At 42.4% G+C, this 21,968-nt stretch overlaps 1 protein-coding gene across 4 annotated transcripts in view; it reads right to left on the bottom strand.

Annotated features, from left to right (window-relative positions):
* Positions 1-262: 262 nt before the first annotated feature.
* The window catches only part of map4k3b (mitogen-activated protein kinase kinase kinase kinase 3b), a 30,587-nt gene continuing 8,881 nt past the window's right edge, over positions 263-21,968 (bottom strand). Inside the window, exons 2-33 of one of the 4 annotated variants that reach the window (XM_083544586.1) lie at positions 20,256-20,313; positions 19,454-19,544; positions 18,995-19,059; positions 18,849-18,904; positions 18,169-18,216; positions 18,036-18,078; positions 17,875-17,947; positions 17,481-17,612; positions 17,333-17,395; positions 17,150-17,231; positions 15,310-15,435; positions 14,985-15,063; positions 13,674-13,729; positions 13,508-13,548; positions 13,337-13,375; positions 13,055-13,111; positions 11,822-11,876; positions 11,264-11,537; positions 10,063-10,154; positions 9,912-9,953; positions 8,242-8,326; positions 7,623-7,702; positions 7,198-7,258; positions 5,613-5,730; positions 4,782-4,840; positions 4,536-4,639; positions 2,672-2,843; positions 2,484-2,552; positions 2,225-2,317; positions 1,416-1,486; positions 1,266-1,321; positions 263-1,093 (exon numbers count right to left, since the gene is read on the bottom strand). In XM_083544586.1, coding sequence (XP_083400712.1) covers positions 1,006-1,093; positions 1,266-1,321; positions 1,416-1,486; positions 2,225-2,317; positions 2,484-2,552; positions 2,672-2,843; positions 4,536-4,639; positions 4,782-4,840; positions 5,613-5,730; positions 7,198-7,258; positions 7,623-7,702; positions 8,242-8,326; positions 9,912-9,953; positions 10,063-10,154; positions 11,264-11,537; positions 11,822-11,876; positions 13,055-13,111; positions 13,337-13,375; positions 13,508-13,548; positions 13,674-13,729; positions 14,985-15,063; positions 15,310-15,435; positions 17,150-17,231; positions 17,333-17,395; positions 17,481-17,612; positions 17,875-17,947; positions 18,036-18,078; positions 18,169-18,216; positions 18,849-18,904; positions 18,995-19,059; positions 19,454-19,544; positions 20,256-20,313 — 2,628 coding nt within the window. In that variant the 3' untranslated portion in view covers positions 263-1,005. The remainder of the gene's footprint in view (positions 1,094-1,265; positions 1,322-1,415; positions 1,487-2,224; positions 2,318-2,483; positions 2,553-2,671; positions 2,844-4,535; positions 4,640-4,781; positions 4,841-5,612; positions 5,731-7,197; positions 7,259-7,622; positions 7,703-8,241; positions 8,327-9,911; positions 9,954-10,062; positions 10,155-11,263; positions 11,538-11,821; positions 11,877-13,054; positions 13,112-13,336; positions 13,376-13,507; positions 13,549-13,673; positions 13,730-14,984; positions 15,064-15,309; positions 15,436-17,149; positions 17,232-17,332; positions 17,396-17,480; positions 17,613-17,874; positions 17,948-18,035; positions 18,079-18,168; positions 18,217-18,848; positions 18,905-18,994; positions 19,060-19,453; positions 19,545-20,255; positions 20,314-21,968) is intronic. The other 3 variants (XM_083544588.1, XM_083544587.1, XM_083544589.1) reach the window with 3 other exon arrangements.

Here is a 21,968-nt window from a genome sequence, read left to right as displayed (position 1 = left end):
TCCTGCACCTGAGCGCAAACTCTATTAAACACCACAGACGCCGACCGCACCCCTGGAACCTCCTCACCTCACCTGACGGAATGAATCTCACAGAAATCGTCACAAAGTCAACTGGAACATCTTCCCTGAGGAATGGAGGTCAAAGAGCAAACGTGAGACCAGACGCTCAATAAGAAGCGGGAAATCTTTCACTCGGGTGTCCACAAACTTTTGGCCCCACAGTGTCTAAATCTAGTCTCTACGATAACGACTGAAACGACGCTCACGATTTAGACAAGGTGGTTTTATTGCACTATTATTGTTTAAGACGAGCAAAAAAAAAAAAAAAAACGAAAATTTTGGCTAAATATAACTATAATATAAACATACTTATAACTAACACCCGCTTTCATCGTATAAACTGAAGGGAAAATTTCATAATACAAAATCACACGCCTCCTGGTTTTTGAGCACACACGACCGGGGGAAAGTCAGGTGTCCCGATACTTTTGGCCGTACGGAAAGAAATAGACGGCGGATATTTGATTATCCCTAAAACGCCAATCGGTGCGTTACGTAGTCGGGACGTAGCAGCCGTGAAGGTCGAGACGTCACCGGCGGCGTATCGGCTCTTTAAGAGACGGACTGTTATAGAGGGAAGGCTGCAGGCAGGCTGATGGAAAAAAAAAAGGAAAATAAAATACAAATAAAATAAAAAGACGCCTCATTGGAACGTGCCACAATAAATAGTTTAAAACAGGCGAGTCAGCGAGTGGCAGGGGTGTAGTGTGTGTGTGTGTGTGTGTGTGTGTGTGTGTGTGTGTGTAGTGTTTATGGTTGTGTCTTAAACAGACCGTAGTGTAAGAAGACGTAGCTGGCGTAGTGTTTATAGGAATGGTGTGTGTTTGTGTGTTTATGCACGTGCACATGTAGCTTATAGCATTGGCAGGCGTGTAGAGTGTTATTTCATGTAGTGTGGAGAAGGAATGCTGTTAAGTGTGTGTGTGTGTGTGTGTGTGCGCACGCTCAGTAGCTGTTCTCATGGCCAGCAAGTATGTACAGGTTACTCTGAGCTGTTGGGTTATCTGTGGGCCGACTCTCTAATACCACCGTCCTAGAAAACACACACACACACACACACACACACACACACACACACACACACACACACACACACACACACACACACACACACAGAGTGACAAGTTACAAGAACTGTAAATACTGTATGTGTATTACGCGTGTGTGGGGAGCTGTTTGTGCATTGTTTTGTGTGTGTGTTTTACCTGTCTGAGCCCAACAGTCTGAAGATGCGCGATGTGTCCGAGATCTCCTGCGTGATCTGGTGCGATAAGAGAGCAATATTACACACAAACACACACACACACACACACACAAAAAATACTGCGTGTACACACAAGCCCCTGAAAACACACCTCATTGGTTTTGAAGCTGCGTCCCTGCATGCCGTGTCTCCAGAATGCCAGCACGCTGTCCTGCAAACAAACTGAACACACAACAGTGATTTAGAATAAAATAACAGACCTTCCTCACACACACACCGACTGATCCCCAGACCTCCTCACACACCCCCAAATACACACCGACTGATCCCTAGACCTCCTCACAGATCTCCTCACACACACACCGACTGATCCCCAGACCTCCTCACACCCCCCCAAATACACACCGACTGATCCCCAGACCTCCTCACACACCCCCAAATACACACCGACTGATCCCCAGACCTCCTCACACACCCCCAAATACACACCGACTGATCCCCAGACCTCCTCACACACCCCCAAATACACACCGACTGATCCCCAGACCTCCTCACACACCCCCAAATACACACCGACTGATCCCCAGACCTCCTCTCACACCCCCAAATACACACCAACTGATCCCCAGACCTCCTCACACACCCCCAAATACACACCGACTGATCCCCAGACCTCCTCACACACCCCCGAATACACAACGACTGATCCCTAGACCTCCTCAGACACAACGACTAATCCCCAGACTTCCTTACACACACCAACTGATCCCAAGACCTCCTCACACACACACAGACTGATCCCCAGACGGTCCTCACACACACAGACTGATCCCCAGACGGTCCTCACACACACCAGAATACACACCTATTGATCCCTAGACCTCCTCTCACACACACACCCCAAACACACAGTGACTGACTGCCACACACACACACACACACACACACACACACACACACCTATTGCTTCAATCTGGAAGTTAAAGGTGAGTTCAGCTGAGAGCTTCTTGCTGGATTTTAACCGGCCTTGTAAGTTCACCATCTTTATACAACCTGCAAACACACACACACACACACACACACACACACACACACACACACACACACAGAGTTAAACATACCCTGTATTACAGACTTGGTATTGAAACTGTATAAGCAAACAGCTGTGCATGTGTGTGGTGACAATCATGTGCGAGACAGTATTTGAATCCATACTCACGGTCCAAACACACCAGAATGGTGTCCCTTTCCAGCTGTGTGACGTGAATCACGCACGTTTGTGGCGTATCTGAAACAAACACACACACACAGGAAGTCAAACACACACACAGGAAGTCCTAAACCTGTGTCCAAAGCTACAGAATGCACTCTAGATGATCGGATACAGGAGCGAAGATTGGATCGTACCAGGCTCGGTAAAGGTCGGTGCGATGTCGTTGGGGTCGACGGTGCCGAAGGTCACGACCTGATCGGGCTGACTGCCCTTCACCACCGATACACAAATGAGCGGGTAGTGATGCTCTGGGACCACCAGCATCTCAAACACCTCTAATGGACAAGGGATTGTGAAGTCTATATTCTACACACACACACACACACACACACACACACACACACACACACACACACACACACACACACACACACACACACACACACACACACACACACACACACACACACACACACACACACACACAAATTTACAAACAGAAGAGAAAATTACATCCATAATCATTTACATGCTGAGTCACATCAATCACTGGCTGAATCTCTAAAACTGACTTGCGTACTCTCAGACTCGCTTAGACTGACTCTTACTAGACTCGCTTAGACTGACTCTTACTAGACTCGCTTAGACTGACTCTTACTAGACTCGCTTAGACTGACTCTTACTAGACTCGCTTAGACTGACTCTTACTAGACTCGCTTAGACTGACTCTTACTAGACTCGCTTAGACTGACTCTTACTAGACTCGCTTAGACTGACTCTTACTAGACTCGCTTAGACTGACTCTTACTAGACTCGCTTAGACTGACTCTTACTAGACTCGCTTAGACTGACTCTTACTAGACTCGCTTAGACTGACTCTTACTAGACTCGCTTAGACTGACTCTTACTAGACTCGCTTAGACTGACTCTTACTAGACTCGCTTAGACTGACTCTTACTAGACTCGCTTAGACTGACTCTTACTAGACTCGCTTAGACTGACTCTTACTAGACTCGCTTAGACTGACTCTTACTAGACTCGCACTAGACTCGCTTAGACTGAATCGTATACTACAGACTCGCTTAGACTGAATCGTATACTACAGACTCGCTTAGACTGAATCGTATACTACAGACTCGCTTAGACTGAATCGTATACTACAGACTCGCTTAGACTGAATCGTATACTACAGACTCGCTTAGACTGAATCGTATACTACAGACTCACTTAGACTGAATCGTATACTACAGACTCGCTTAGACTGACCCGGTCAAACTGGCTGATGCACTTTCAGATTTGCTCAAACTGACTCAATTAGGCTGACTTGAGTACTCTCAGACTCGCTTTAAACTGACTCGTATTATGATTCACTTAGACTGACTCATGTAAGTGACTGACTCTCACTCGCTCAGACAGACTTGCATACTCTTAGACTCTAGCTTAAACTGACTCGCTCAAGCAGACTAACTTGACTTGACTTCTTTACTCTGGTTTGTTTAGACTGCCTTATTTACTACAGACTCGCTTAAACTGACTCAGTCAAACTGACTTGTGTCCTTACAGACTCTCTCAAACTAGCTGGTTGAGGCTGACTTTCGCATTCTCAGACTCGCTTAGACTGACTTAAGTACTGACCAACTTAAACTGACTCGTACTCTGAGTTGCTTAAGCCCTGACTCACTCTGACTCACTCACTCAGAATCGTTTCTGTCTGATTTCCTTTATACTTAGAGATTTTCTCACTCAGACTCTGATTCAGATTCACTCTCATTTACTGAAGGAGTCTGTGTGAGTGTGTCAGAGTGACTAAAGGAGTCTGTGTGAGTGAGTCAGAGTGACTGAAGGGGTCTGTGTGAGTGAGTCAGAGTAACTTAAGGAGTCTGTGTGAGTGAGTCAGAGTAACTGAAGGAGTCTGACAGTCACTCTGACTTACACAGACACCTTCAGTCACTCTGACTCACTTACACAGACTTGTTCAGACACTTGGACTCACTCGATGGACATTTTTCATCATTAATCACGTGCCCAGACTCACAAACTCCTCAACACAACCCTCACCTTGATTAACATGAAGCGCTGCATGGACTCCACCCATTCAAACAAAACTACACTGGACTGGAACGCACCACACAGATACTTCATCCCAGTGTATGGATTGCGAACTAAAACACACAAACACACACACACACACACCAGTTTAACAAGCCCATTCTAATAACCCTCACATTACACATTATACAATATACTCATTCGTTAAAAAGCATTTGTTTGCTTTCATGACATCCTGAACTCTTCTCAACTCACCTACACAGCACTTCTGGCACCCCTTTGTGTCTGGAATCTTATTGGACACTGTAAACTTCCTGTAAAAAGTTCAAAAGTAAAGAAAAATCAGTGCATCAAAACACACTATACACATACATTATGGACAAAAGCTTATGGACACCTGACCATATGTGCTTCTTTTTAAACATCATAAAACTTCACTTTTCTGGGAAGATGTTCCACAAGATTATGCAGGGATTTTTGGAAAATTTGCCATTGGTAAAGTGATGTAGGTGAGGTATCTCTTCACCTCACCTACATCACTTTACCAATGGCAAATTTTCCAAAAATCCCTGGGGTGCAGTCATCATGTTTAAAGCTTGATAGCAGATCTTCCACTCCAACCTATCAAAAGCATATCTTCATGGAGCTGGATTTGTGCACCTTTTTTTTTGGGGTCTCCTGGTTTAAATGAAGGGAACATTTTATCCAAAGACGTCGTATACGATTGTGTGTGCCTGCACCCACATGGTAAATGTTTGTAGAAGAACCACATATGGCTGAAAAAGTTGGGTGCCCAAATACTTTTGAACATACTGAATATAGAAACATGCATCCAAACCAAAAGTAAGCTTCTGACCTCTGATCATCTCGTAAACATGAAACCCGGTAAAAAAAAAAAAAAGAAAATAAAAGAAATGATTTCTTTGTGGCGAATAACGCCGTAAAACAAACCCGCGTTTGCACGCATGACATACAATCAGATAAACGACTCGGCTTTATAAATATGGGCTACGGTCTCCCTTTACATTCCCTCTGAGCTTCACTCTAAACTGCTGGTACAGAGAAGAAGAAAAACCTGAGGCTTACCGAGGGATGATTTTATCGGGCAGTTTGTATGTCGGTATGGACACCGGTAACTTCTGCATCTGCCGAGCGTGCTCGAAGAGACCGCACAGGTTATGGGAGTACAACTGGGACGCTTTACCTGCACAACGCACAACACACACACACACACACACACACACACACACACACACACACACACACACACACACACACACACACACACACACACACACACACACACACACACACACTAAAAACAGAATCCGGCAACAAACGTGAATAAAGTGTGCATCCCACTGAACTCAAATCCGCAGTCTGCTCATTAAATATCCTTTAAACCAGAGATCTCCAACCTTTTAAGTTTCTTTTTGAAGACATCTAACTGGCGTTTGGTTGTGTTTGGGGATCGGTTTGGTGGTTGCATGTGTTTGAAGGGCTGTCAATCGATTAAAATATTTAATCGCAACTTGAATCGCACATTTGTATCTGTTGTAAATGTACCTTAAATTGATATTTTTAAACTTTTTTTTTAATACTCTAATCAACATGGCCATGGACCGATAAGGATGCTTATGTTTATTATTAGTGAAACCATTTTTAACAGAAAATATTCATGCTTTAAAATAACGATGGCGTTTTTAATTTCCGTAAATCATCACGACACCACACAGAACTTTCGCTATGTTTCCACACGGACGGTTTTATTTGCCGGATGTGTACAAGTCTCTGATCCATTACCACGGTAGATGGTGGTAATGATCTACTTAAGAATGTGAACCACCAATTAAGCAGAAGACGAAACATGGCGGATTTTGGTTCTTGATTTGATTTTATATTTTGAATAAAAATAGTCAAACAGAAATGCATGGCGAGTTAATCTCGCGCTAATAAAATTAATGCCGTTAAAATGTTTCGGATAAACGCGTTAATTTTGACAGCCCTAATATATACATACACACGTTATTTACAAGAGTGAGTACACACATCTGCTTTAAACACATCTGCTCCTTTACCAGTAAGCGATAAATGCATAACCCCACTATAGAGGTCTGTTTAGAGCTTTGTATTGGCTGATGTTCTCTCAACACCATCTCAAGCTCTTCAACCGTTCTGAAATATACTGTTGTTTGTTTAAGGCCATGGACATGTCCCTCGTCATCAGTCGTCTCCTCAATGCCGCTTTAACCAAACACAAACCCTTTGATGTGAAACTCTGGATTGTGTCTTACAACTGCTCCCAAGTATACACTACATGGACCAAAGGTTGATATGTGCTTCTTTTTAAACATCTCATTCCACATTTAGTCCCTCTAAATGAGATTCATTTAGTTACAAAGGTGTCATTAAAGTCAGGTGAGAAGGTCCCTGGGGTGCAGTCAAAAGGCCTAGAATGCTATAGGAGGAGATCTTCCACTCCAAACCATGTAAAGCAGAGGTTCGGGTTTGGGTCTCCTAGTTCTAGTGAAGGGGGGATTTCATGCACATATGGCTGGAAAAGCTAGGTGTCCCAATACTTTTGTGTAAATATTGCCCCTTGACCCCTACTCTCCATCGACATTTCATTTCCTCTCTGTGTGCTTTATAAGAATGCTGGGAAAGTTCTTACCGGATATAGAAAAGAGCCAGTTGTTCATCACATAAAGCCACGTGCACCTCCGGGGAAAGATCTACGAGACACGGGAAAGGGAAATGAGTTCAAGTGGATGTGTCTGGGTTCCTTTTTATTGTCTGGGAAGCAATATAAAGGAAGGTGGTAACTTAGTGTTTAAGGCTAAACTTTTGATCAGAAGGTGGCGAGTTCAAATCCCAGCCACCCCAAGCTGCCACTCCTGGGCCCCTGAGCATGGCCCTAAACCTTATAGCAGCTCAGTTTTATAAATTATATAAATGTAACTGGATAAGATTTGGCATCTTAAAAAATGCCATAAATGTAAATGTGTGTTGAAGAGCGCAGAAGAATCCTGGTGATCTTCTCACATGATCAGTGTCTATACTAGTACTGAAAAACAAAACATTTCTCCAAAATCGCACCTGCTCCATCGAGGTCTCGTGAAGCTCGTTCAGATTGAGGGTGTACATTCCTTCCTCGGCTCCGAAAAGCAAATACTGATCTGAAAAAATTATAATAAAAAATGTATAAATATCGATCTGAATGAAAACGTTCCCACAGTCCATACATTAAAGATACGTATGAAGCAGCTACCGATGCCCTCGATTTCTTTGGTTCAATATAATTAAGTGCCTTCTGACTTCTAACGCATGGCCCCTTTCACACAAACGGCTTTGTAGTGCAAAAAAAAAAAAAAAACCCAGACGTTCTTTTCCTGTTGTGTCTGCAGGAAGTTACAGCTCTACCTCTGCCATGTTAATCTGTTTTCTATGTGACTCTCAGGACACGCCTCGGTCTCCGTAGCGTTGCGATACGTCATATTCACGAAGCAGCAGCTTTGCTGAGAGAACGTGCACGAGAAACGAGGAAAAATCGAGCTACGTATAAAATATTGGTGACAAATGATTGGTCACTTTCTATATAATAATAAAAATATAGCACATCTACTGACAATTATATAGAAATAATTATTTTTTTTAACGATTCAAATGTTAAAAACGATGTATAAAAATAAATATCTGCATTTTTAAGAACTCGTACCTCTGGTGTCTGGGTTGACCCAGGACGAAGCGCAGTGGACCTTCAGTGGACAGCCGTTGAACACTTTTGAGAAACACGCTCCCATCTGCAGGCAGAAAACCCATGTTTCTCACAGGTATATATACACACACACACACACACACACACACACAGTTTCCCTAACTGGAAGCTAAAAATAATACAGAATCCGAAGTGGAAGTTCTCCAACCTTTGCTCTGTAGACAAAGGTTTGTGGACACCTGACAATAGGATGTGTGCTTTTTGAATGTCCCATTCCACATATAGTCGCAATTTGCTCTTATAATAGCCGCTGCTCTTCTGGGAAGATGTTCCACCAGATTTTGTGAAAATTTGTGAGATTCATTCAGCCACGAGAGTGTTAGAAAGATCAGGTACTGATGTAGGTGAGGTGAGGAGGTTCCTGGAGTGCAGTCAGTGTTCACATGCATCATGTTTAATAGCTCTAGAGCAGGAGATCTTCCACTCCAAGTCATGGAATGCACATCTTCATTACGATGGCTTTGTTTCAAGTTTGAGTCTCAAGTGAATTGAAAATTTAATGCTACAGCTTTCAAAGATGTCCTTTGGGACAGGGCCACATTTATCACTGTGTAGCATCCCGTCTTCTGTCCGTACACATCTGGGAACTGAGGAGACCAGTTGCTGAAGTTTTGGGAGAGGAATGTTGTCCCATATGTATCTCATACCGGATTCTAGCTAATCAGCAGTTCTGGGTGTTCTTTGTTGTGTTTTTCGTATCAAAACGTTTTCAAAATGGTGAAAGGTCCAGACTGCAGGTAGGTCAGTCTGGCACTCACCTACTACGAATTCATGCTTGTGTAAGACGCGATATAGTTGTGTCAAAGTTTCGAGACTAACGGTGCTAAATGGTGCTTTTCTGACCACATGCACAACACGTCTGATTTCATCTTTAGCAAGTTAGAACAAAGAGCAAACGTGAAATTCACATTGAGTCCCAATTTGCTCTTATAATTCCCTCCCCTCTCCTGGGAAGATGTTTCACTAGATTTTTGGAGTGAGCTTCTGGATATTTGTGTTCATCAGCCAGACGGGTATTACAAAAGGCAGGTACTGATGTAGGTGAGAAGACCTGGGGTGCAGTCAGCGTTCACATTCATCCCAAAGGTGTTCAGTAGGGATGAGATCAGAGCTCTATAGCAGCAAGATCTTCCTCTCCAAAGCATGTAAACCAGATCTTTAAGAAGCTCACTTTATGCACAGGGACATCACCATGCTGGAACAGATTTGGGTTTCCAAGTTCAAGTGAATACAATTTTATTATAGCGCCATCTAAAGACATCCTGTACAATTGAGTGCCTCCAGTTTGGAAAAGAAACACAAATAGCAGGAAAGGTCAGGTGACCCAATAATTTTGAAAATATAGTGTGTAATAATAATAATAGAGAGAGAGAGAGAGAGAAAGATAGAGAGATAGAGAGATAGAGAGATAGATAGATAGATAATGTTTTGGGTTTATCATGCTTCTGATGTTATAAGATGAACACTAGAACATGATAGAATTGAGTAAATCTGGAACCTGAACCAGTGTGAAACCCACTGAATGCACCGAAAAAATAATTTGTACTGGAAACCCAGGTGACGTGTCTGACACGTGTGAGTGTTTCAGGAGGAGGAGCTGATGTACTTACGTGCACTTTAGGAGTGGGAGGCAGACCATTACACATCGGCTTCTGAGACAGAGCGAGGCGTTACGCGTTAAAATGATCGACTACAAAAACACTGATGAAACAAACAACCAGGAACTGGTTCTAAAGGAGAAGAAAAAACAACAACACTCACAGGAATGTCTTTACTCCTGCGACTGGGAATGGTGGGTAGAGTCGACAGTCTTTCTCTCTCTCCGTTTTGTGAGGAGGCGCTCAGTCCGTTACCTACACACACAACACACACACATTTTAATCAGAAGAATGCATTAAACACCTAGGATAGTCATTTATCTACCACAATAATCATTTGATGTATTATTTATGTTTTATTTACACCATATGGCCAAAAGTATTAACCCCCCCAAAATGGAGACTAAATTTTAAATGGGATGTGCACACCAATCTAACGGTCAGGTGTCCACAAACTTTTGCCCATACTGTGTAGATATAGTTGTTACTTCATTTCAATTCCTCACTAACCAACTTGAGGTCTCCACCTGATTAAAATGCATGTCGTCATAAAAACACCACACACACACACACTATAAGGGGTTAATGCACATCACACACAGTAGTCTGTCGGTAGGGTCGATGTCACCGAATCGTGTAGGAGTCTAAACGCTAAACAAGGTCTAAACGAATGGAGAAAACATGCTGCACTTAACAGAGCTGAACAAAAAACATAGAATCCACGCGTTTGTGATCTTCGAATTGCGTCAAAACGATATGATAAACCCGTTTCACAGCCGCTGACGTTCACCTGTCAATCAAACGAAGTGGGCGGGAAATTTGTATTGCTCACGTCGGAGGAAGTGCTGGAAAACAATGCCGTACCAGAGCAGTCATTCTGTTCCACCAACAAACAAGCAAACACACAGAGAGAGAGAGAGAGAGAGAGAGAGAGAGAGAGAGAGAGAGAGAGAGAGAGAGAGAGAGAGAGACAGACAGACAGACAGACAGACAGACGGATAGACCCGTTTCCATGGTTACAGGGAGGTCGAATGTTGGCTTAGGTTTGAAGGTGAAATGATATCGTGACTACATTTACACCATTGTAATTAAGACGTGTTTGTATTTTGAAAGCTTCCTGTTCAGCTCATGTAAAGACAAAAACACACACTTGCTATGGCAATAAAAATAAGTTTCCATCAGCCTTTTCAGCATCTTTTCCCCTCAGCCTTAATGTTTTTTTTTTTAGCCATATTCATGTTTTAGCTTGGAATCAAATTCGCAGTACAGCAGGTGGATGGAAACGCCGTTGGAGACAATGGAAGCCGCTACACATCTACCAATCAAGCGGCATCTGGCTACCGGGGAGGAGGAACCAGGCTTACTGTCTTCCTTCTGCTCCTCTGCGTGAAGCCACTCCCAGAAACTAAAACTCCCATCATCCCCTTCAGGCTCTGTCTGAGCGTGCTGGGGAGGCCCTTTACCTAAGCTGCTGCGTCTCTGGGGGGGCAGACGAGGGGGCGGCGGCCTGGGGGGCACACAGGAGGCGGGCCGAGGAGGAGTGGCAGGGCTTGAGGAGGCAGGGCAACGTTTTATGGTCCCCTGTCCAGCGGCGTCCTCTCCGTCAGGGTCGCTCTGAAGAGGACCGAGAGACTTCGGCTACGGAGAGAGAGAGAGAAATAAAGCGAGAGACATGTTCAAGCAAACAGATAAATAAACTGATGCATATATAGATAGATATATAGACAGACAGACATACAGACAGATAGATAGATAAAGCCAGACAAAGAGAGTTATTAATCGAGAGAGAGAGAGAGAAAGACAGAGAGTGGGAGATTAATAGACAGAGTGAGTAAGTGAAAGTGTCTGAATGCAATATATTTACTAAATATTTTGGAAATTCAAATTCTAAACTTGATCCTTCTGTGTGTGTGTGGTCTTACCTTAGGGGGTAATGGGGGAGGGACTTTAGGCCTCATAGTTGAACTCGAGTTTGAACTGAGGAATCAAACATGCAGTTTAGGTTATTAGATCACACACACACACACACACACAGCAAATTTATATCCATACAGAATCAAAGTTGATAGAAAGATTAGAAGGACATGCAGGTATCGAATGACAGACACACGCATCAAACCAATCAGATGAGAAGTGGATTTACGGGTCTCAGCCAAACACAGCCGGGGCAGAGTAGGGGCTAGGGTTGCAATGGGGTGGAAAATTACAGGTAAATTCTAATGGGAAATATTCCAAGTTGGAAACTTACCAGGAATGTATTGGCTAGACAGACAGAAATTCTTTTTAGGAATATATGGGGACTTTAATGTACTGGGAATTTACAGGAACATGTGGGGAATTTTATGGGAATATATGTATAATTTTTAAGAATATATGGGAAATTGAATTTTGAGGGAAATTTATATATATGTATGACATACAAACGAATATAAAAATGTTTTTTGGTCATAAGTTGACATGCATGCAAACTAATACAGATTTTGGGGAAAATTTTTTTGACTGATTTAATTGATAGTTTTATGTAACGTTTATACAAATATTAATGTGATTTACACGAAAACTTGCCAAGATAGAAATTTTTGGACATTTTGTGTACAGATTTTATTTTCAACTACATTTTAATTCCCCGTTATAAGCTCACCTGCAATTTAGTAAATTCCAAGTATGTTCCTATTCATTCCTGTAGAAAGTTTCCAGTCTTGAAAATTCCCAGAATTTTGCAACCCCAGTTGAGGCAGTGCAGGGGGCAGTGTAGGGGCAGTGCAGGGGGGGCAGTGCAGGGGGCATACACTGACTCTGTTCTCAGTAGTTGGGTGTTAGTCACAAGGGGTAGCAAAGCATCATGGGATTTGATCTGGAATTATTTCTGCCTGTTGCTTGAGACGAGTTTTTCTTTCCTCGAGGCAAAAACGTCTTCGCAACATGACAAACATGGAGCATGAAGAGTTAGTGATGACAGGCTGGGACATGCTGTCTCTCTCTCTCTCTCTCACACACACACAAACACTCCGCATGCACACTTTAGACACGGAATAGGATGCAGCCGAACACAAGAGCGAGTGAGCTTCAGACACCACCCGAGGTAATGATCGACAACCGTGTGTGTGTGTGTGTGTGTGTGTGAGACATTAACACTCTTACTCTCAGACACTTACTGTCCAGCTTCATCATCACCATCCTCATCATCCTCCTCTAAATGTGTCACATGACCCCTGAGAGAAATGAAGAGGGTGGAGACTAAGAGGGCGTGGCAGCCACGGGAAAAAAAGGGGGCGATGAACAAGCGTTCACACACACACACACGCGCGCACACACACACACACACGTGTGGACAGCTGAGCAGCGCTAAGCAGAAGGAGTTAGTCTACTTGGCTAATGGGGTGGGTGGAGTTAGCTAGCGCTGGCCAATTGGGTGCAGTGGGCGGGGCTTCGCTTACCTCTGATTGAGTTCCTCGGCTACTGATTTTAACAGACTCCTGAAAGGAAGGAAAACAAATGTATGTAATCAGTCTCTCTCTCACACTCACACTCACACTCACACTCACACTCACACTCAAGAATGAAACATGTTTCACCCACACAAAATAAACTCACAAGAATGCACTTACTTATGGTCACCCAGTAAACTCTGTGGTTCCAACTGAAAATCCTAAGACAGAACACACACTTTCTCAGAGGTTTGAACTCGCACACACTTTACATGTTTACACACACACACACACACACACACACACACACACACACACACACACACACACACAAAGTGTTACATACTGGTTCATGTAGCTCCGTCTCTTTCCACAGTGGAGGATCAAACTTAACTTGATCAACTGTATGACACAGGAACAGAGTAGTCAGTATAACACACACACACACACACACACACACAATGCACCAACCTATATAAACCGTCAGACCAAACACACAAGTCTGATAAAAATAAAAAATAAAATAAAAATAAATTCCCAGTCAGCATTCCAACAAAATTCCTATTTAGCATTCTTAAATAAATCCAGGTCAGCATTCCAACAAAATTCCCAGTCAGCATTTCTGAAATAATAAATTCAGATCAAATTTTTCAATAAAATTCTGTCAAATTTTCCTATCCAAATTCGTATCACTTTTTACAATCAGAAATAAATAAATAAAGTTCCACAGTCAAAAAAGAAAATCTAGCATTAAACAAAATTCACATTCAAGATTCACAACAAAATTCCCAGTCAGCATTCCTAAAAAAAATATCCAGGTCAGCATTCTAACAAAATTCCTATTTAGCATGCCTAAAAAAGAAATCCAGGTCACAATATTCAATAAAATTCTCAGTCAGATATTCCTATCCAAATTCGCATCCTTTATAAATTGCTAACAAAATTCCAATTCCAATATATAAAATAAAATAAAAATCCTAGTCAGAGCACCCAAGACAATTTTACAGTCAACATTAGAAAAATCTAGGTCAGCGTTCCTAACAAAAAAAATGTTAGCTCACCATTCCCAACAAGAAATTTCAGATCAGCAATTCCAGCAAAACTTCCCAATCAACATTATCCAAGTCTGCATTCCCATAATTATTTTTAGCCAGCATTTCCAACAAAATACTCAGTCAGCATTCATACCTAAAAAAAATCCTAGTCATTGTTCAACAAGATTTCCAGACAGGCTTCCCAACAAAAATCCCAGTCAGTGTTCATAAGAAAATTTAAAAAATTAATTAATTAAAAAAATCCCAGTCAGAGAACCCAACAAAACTTAAGTCAACAATCCTAAAAATATAAATAATCCTGGTCAGGGTTTTTTCCTAAAATTCCCAGTCAGACCCCCCCAAATTTGCAGCTATTATTCCTATTTAGAATTCCTAACACCATTGTAAGTCAGAACCCCCCCAAAAATCCCAGGTATCATTCCAGACACAATCTCCAGCCAGCATTTTCAAACAAAATTCCAGTTAGCATTCCGAGCCAGAATTCCAAATATAATTACATCTTCATTTCGGCAAAGATTCAGCCACGTACAAGCATAAACCCATTCACACAATTTACACGCACAATTCCAAACATGACTACGCACACACACACACACACTTACAGTTAATCTCGGACAAAGTCTTTTTATCCCTTGAACTTCGGCTTGCTGATGTGATCCGCTGGGGAACATGTACCGGAGACTGCAAACACACACACACACACACACACACACACACACACACACACACACACACACAAATGTTCCCAGTACCCCAAAAGCGATTTTATTATACATTATATATATGACCAAAAATATTGGGACACCTGACTTTCCCAACCATATGTGCAAAACCTTATGCTCAGGTGTCCACAAACTTTTGCCCACCGACATAACTACAGTATTTCTCTTGAGCCACTACGAGGAAGTCTCAAGGTCGCGACCTCACCTCGGGGTCAGCTTCCTCGTCCTCGCCGTCGTGGCTGTCCTCGATGTCAGCGTGGTCGGGGTTGCTGGCTTTGTCGAGCAGCTCGATGGCGAGGGTGCGGCTCAGCGGCTGCGAAACGAACGGGTGCTGGACAGAGACAGGAAGTAAGCGTGTCAGCGAGTCGAGCAACGCGATTGGATGGGAGCCGGGTTTAACACTTTCCTTTGTCTGATAAACCTTTTGCGTGTCCATGTGCGTGTGTGGGATTTATTTTATTTTAATCTTTCCATACAATAGCTGATGGCCATCTAAATATCGGGTCAGCATTTGAACAAAATTCCTATTTAGCATTCCGCAAAAGAAATCCAGGTCACATTTTTCAATAAAATTCCCATCCAAATTCGTATCACTTATTTACATTCAAAAATAAAAAGTAAAAAATTCCCAGTCAGCATTCCTAAAAAAAGAAATCCAGGTCAGCATTCATAAATTAGCTATATTTCCTTTTAGTGTAAAATCCAATTGGTTGCTGATTACGTAGCATGCTACATGCTAACCTCGCATGACTTGGTTTAAAGAATTCAGCAGACATGCTCTGATTATTTTATCAGTTCCTTTCCTGCTCACAGTCTGTTCTGTTACTGTGCCAGAACTCATGTCTTTGTGTGTATAAAAAAAAATAAAATAAAAAAACACGAGTTAGCACGTGTTAGCATGCAGGTTAGCGTAGCGGCTTATTATTGATGCTGTGAGGAAGTCAAACGTGTAGGAAGTTTTAACAAGCGGGTCAGATGGAGCTTAACGTGACGCTGGAACATGTTAAGAACGTGGCGAGAACACGCAGAAAACGCATTTAGAACACGGTAAGAACTAGAGCTGCACCAACTAATCGATATTGAAATTTGTTATAAACGAACGTCAAAGCGTTTAGTTGGGCTGCTCAAGTTATGGTTAAGCGCGACGATAAGAACACAGCCGCTTGGGAAAATGGTGAGCAGCAGGGAAAAGTGTCCATCCCTGATTCATGGGAGCATTTTATGGGAGTCAGGGATGAAGGTGAAAGATCAGCACGGTGAGCAGAAACTCTATAATCGTGTGAAAATGGTGTAGTTTAATGAAGTGCTGTTGTTGACATTGTGATGATTTGATTTAAACAGAACACTAAATCTAAAAGCAGCAAATAACAGCAGCAGTAAACGAGTATCATTAAAAACAATACAAATGTAATTTGACAGAAATTGCATCAGCTCTAATACTCCAATGCTGTTTTTAATATAATAATTTTTTGAGAGGAAGTAACGACCCAGCAGGTGTGAGTTTGTTTAAAGGAGAAATCCTCCATTCACTCCTCAATAATCAGCTACTGAAAGCTTTATAACCTCTAAATTAAAGATAGTTCAACTCAATATGTGGCTTTTGCATTTTTCAAGTACAATTTTATACATAAATACCCTGAATTTGAGTTTTAAATAGTTATTATAGGCGAAACATCCAATTAAAAAAATATATTTATCCGATTAACCAAAAAAAATAATAGAACGATTAATCAATTACTGAAATAATTGTTAGTTTAAGCCCTAGTTAGAACACGTGGAGACCACGTTGAGAAAATGATGAGCACATTCTGAGATTGCGTTGAGAGTGTTTTAAGAACATGGTGAGAACAGGGTGAGAACGTATTGAGATCATGGTGAGAACGCATTGAGAACAGGGTGAGAACGCTTTGAGAACAAGCTGAGAATGCCGTGAGAACACGCTGAGAACACGCTGAGAACGCCGCGAGAACACGGCGAGAACACGGCGAGAACACGGCGAGAACACGGCGAGAACACGGCGAGAACACGGCGAGAACAGCACTCACCTGCAGCAGTTTATCAGCAGTCGGTCGTTTCTTAGGGTTTTTGATTAGTGCCATTTTCACAAAGTGATGGAAATTACTCGTCCTGAGTGCAGAAGAGGAGAGAACGTCATCACACTTCTTACATCAAAACAAGTTTTTCAGGAAAAAAAAAAGTGGAACACACACACGTGCACACTCGCTCACCATTTGAGTTTATCTTTCAGTTTAGGAGGCTGGAAGTTGCTCTTGGTCATGAGGAAAAGAGCCCTGAGTGAGACAGAGACAAAAAACAATCAACACACTCGTACATATATACATTTACACACACATACACAGACACACAAACACACACCTCATTGGGTGCAGGTCGAACATAGGAGGTTGCAGCTCGGCCAGCTCTATAGCAGTGATGCCCACGGCCCAGATATCACACAGCTGATTATAACCTCCTTTACGCTCTACTGCAGCCACTTCCGGAGCCATCCTGTGTACACACACACACACACACACACACACACACACACACACACACACACACACACACACACACACACACACACACACACACACACACACACACACACACACACACACACACACACACATGTATTATTATTCAGCTTTTTTCAGAGAACCATGTTAGTATTTTGTCTTTTTCTGATTTTTCTGCCACGCCTCCCTCAATAAGAGTCTCACAGGCCACGCCTCATTTTAGAAAGCCAGAGAAATCAGAGCAGGACTTTTACCAATATGGTGTTCCGATGAAGGACTTCCTCTTGGCCAGAGTGGCTGAGATCTGAGCAGAGACGCCGAAATCCGCTACGGAGAGACAACCCTGATCTTTAATTATATATTTCAGTTATCATTTTATTTTATATACATATGCAGCTCCATAACAATGTCTCACCCAGCTTCACGTAGCCATTGTCTGTTAGTAAGATATTTGCTCCCTGTGAGAGAAAAAAGAAAACAGGTGTAAAGAATAAAAAAAAAAAAGAAAAAAAGTAACAAATGCTAAGAGATATGATTTGGAAGCTCACCTTAATATCCCTGTGCATCTTGCCTTTGTTATGGAGGTAGTACAGGCCCTGAGAGAGAGAGAGAGAGAGACACACACACACACACACACACACACACACACACACACACACACACACACACACACACACACACACACACACACACACACACACACACACACACACACACACACACACACACACACTCTTTCGACTTTATCCAAATGTATGTTTATTAATAGTGAAATCATCCTCAACATAGAGCATGAAGACAAAATATTAATGTGAATGTTCTAAAGTAATTATGGTGTTTTAAATTCTGCAGGACACTAAAAACTTTTGATATGTTTCCACACGGACGGTTTTAATTGCCGGATGTGTGCAGCGTGGTGGATTTTGGTGCTGATTTAAAACTTGGTGCATCAGTAAAACAAATATTGTGTAAATAAAATTTTTTTTAGGTGGAGTTTATTTACTTATTTAACATCTGAGCAAAGAAAAGACGTCATGAATAAATGTGTGTTGAGCTGAAGGTTTTAATTTCACCTCTTTTATATTTATTCATTTCTATTTTTAATAAAAACGGTCAAACAGAAATGCACGCTGCGTCAATAAAATTAGTGCCGTTAAAATGAACCGCGTTAATTTTAACAGCCCTAATTTATGTGTGTGTGTGTGTGTGTGTGTGTGTGTGTACGTACCTGTAGGGTCTCCCGTGAAACGTATGCAATCTGTGACTCAAGCAGTGGTCCAGTCACTGAGACAGAGGGAAAAAAACACACACATGATAAAACACACACACTTATTTGTGTTGATGAAGTGAGTGAGGGAATGGAAGTGAAGTTACCGTGGTAAATATCCTGTAGTGATCCACCGCCACAGAACTCCATACAGATCCATAATTTATCTCTCCTGAAACACACACACACGTACAATCAACAAACACCATTCACATTAAACACTTACACATACTGTGGGAATAAGTGTGTGTAAGTCTAAAGAAAGGTGTGAGACAGCAGTGTGTGTGTGTGTGTGTGTGTGTATACACATACACAATATATACACATACACATACATATATATATATACATATATATACATACATACACACTTTTTTACATTTCACACACACACACACACACACACACACACACTTTTTTTTTACATTTCACACACACACACACACACGTGTGTGTATGTATGTATGTATGTATGTATGTATGTGTGTGAAATGTACAAAAATGTATGTATGTGTGTGTGTGTGTGTGTGTGTGTGTGTGTGTGTGTGTGTGTGTGTTTGTTTTACCGGAGATAACTGCCGAAGTACGCCACAATGTTTGAGTGTTTACAATCTTTCATCATAATGATCTCCTGCTGAACCACCGCAAAGTCTTCACCTACAGAATACACACAAACACACAATGCAGCAGGTGCAGGGAAATAATCACACACATTCACTCAGCGACACACACTCATGCACACACTCATGCACACACTCACTTTGATGCGCACACAAACTCACGAGCACACATGCATTCACTCGTGCGCACTCGTGCGCACTCGCGCGCACACACACACACACACACACACACACACACACACACACACACACACACACACACACACACACACACACACACACACACACACACACGTTCACTCGAGCACACACACAGTTACAATTCCAAATATTTATTAAAAAACACAGGAGATCAGGAGTATAATGAAACAACTAAAATGCAAATTCAAACAAACACACACCCTCATGGAAAGAGTGTGAAACACTTTGGAAAGAACACAGAAGTAATGATCAGATAACACACTTCAAGTGTGCGCGCGCGCACACACACACACACACCACACACCACACACCACACACACACACCACACACACACACACACACACACACACACACACACACACACACACACACACACACACACACAGAGCTATTAAACTGTGTTTAACAGCCTGTGAATGTTGTTGCATTATTAATGCCCACGTGCAGGTTTGGTTAATTATTGCAGTGTGTGTGTGTGTGTGTGTGTGTGTGTGTGTGTGTGTGTGTGTTTCTGATATATGAAGGGAAAGACACACGGATGTGTACCTGGTTCCAGTTTAATGACTTTGATGGCTGCCAGCTCTCCCGTGTTGACATTTCGTGCCTGAGAAAATAGAGAAGAAAAAAATTTCAACTCAATTTATAAATCAGAAAACCTGAGAGAGAGAGAGAGAGAGAGAGAGAGAGAGAGAGAGAGAGAGAGAGAGAGAGAGAGGACAAAATACATTGAGAAAGGTCCATAGAGGAACAGAGAGATGAAAAGAGCTAAGAGATGGAGAGAGCTGGAGTGAGGTGGATAGAGGAAAAGAGAGAAGGAAAGAGAAGAAAACAGGAGAGGCTGAGAAAGGGAGTAGTAGTAGAGGGAGAAGAGAGGATGAAAAAGGTGGAGAGATGTGGCGAAAGAAGGAATGAGATAAGAAATAGTAGAAAGAGGTAGAGAAGGATAAAGCAAGATGGAAAGAGGATGAGCAAGAGGCAAGAAACGGAGAGAGGAGGAGCAGAGAGATGGAGAGAGGAAGAGAAAGGAGAAGGAGGAAAGAAGTAGAGAAGAGAAATAAGAGATGGAGAGAGGAGGAAAAAATGAGGAGAGAGATTGAGAAAGGAAAAGAAAGGAAAAGAGAAGTGGTAAGAAGAGGAAAAAGGTGAAGGATGAAATGAAAGAGGAGAAGTGCAGAGAGATGTATAGAGGAGAAGAAAGTAGAGAGGTGGAGAGAAAGTGACAGGTGACCTGAATCGAATCGTAGGCGTAAGTAATAATGAGACCCGCCGTGTTATGAGGTCGCGTCCCAACATGAGACCGTCGGTCAGTTGCGTGACCAAATGTATTGGGACACCCGATTTTTCTGCCCATATGTGGTTCTCCAAACTGTTACCACAAACCCGGAGGCACACAATTGTTTTTGAGGAGACCCAAACCTGCTCCTGGATGCACAAAACCAGCTCAATAAAGATCTGCATTCCATGGGGTTGGAGTGGAAGATCTCCTGCTATAGAGCTCTAAACCATATTGAACATGATGAATGTGAACACTGACTGCACCCCAGGAACCTCATCACCTCACCTCCATCAGTACCCGACTTTACAAACACCCTTTTGGTTGAATGAATCTCCACAAAATCTAGAGGAACATCTTCCCAGAAGAGTGGAGTTCAAGAGCGAATGGAGACTAAATATGGAATCAGATGTTTCAAAAAGAAGCAGAAAACCTTCTGCTCAGGTGTCTGTCTGTTTCTTCGTCCTCACACAAGCAAAAATGGCTAAATTTCTACAGATTTTTTTGCAGTTGCATCTGTTGCAGCTCTGAAACAGATCATCGGCTTGTATAAATAACCGCTACAGTTGTTCACTTGACGTTTATTCGCTTCGCAGATCTTCGGTCTGATTTATGAGAAACATCCGTCGGCTTGTCGGCGGATTTCCTGCGGAATCCGGATGGAATGCTCCGATTTTCTTCTTTTCGGGGGAATCTGGGCTGAACGTTGGAAAGCCGATGCTTTTGATGGACTTTGAAGAGTTTTTTTCATGATGTTATACGATTGCTCATAGAGGTCATATAGAGGTCGCAGATCGGATGCAGGAACGTACGCATCGAAGCGATCGGGAGGGGAAAAACGGAGACGTCAACAGAGTGGTAGTTCACGAGGTTGTACAGGCGTACACGTACACACACACACACACACACACACACACACACACACACACACACACACACACACACACACACACACACACACACACACACACACACACACACACACA

This window comes from Silurus aristotelis (genome assembly GCF_946808225.1).
Source record: "Silurus aristotelis genome assembly, chromosome: 6".
Lineage (NCBI taxonomy): Eukaryota > Metazoa > Chordata > Actinopteri > Siluriformes > Siluridae > Silurus > Silurus aristotelis.
Note: the sequence above shows the minus strand (reverse complement) of the source record. Positions and strands in the feature narration are given on the sequence as shown.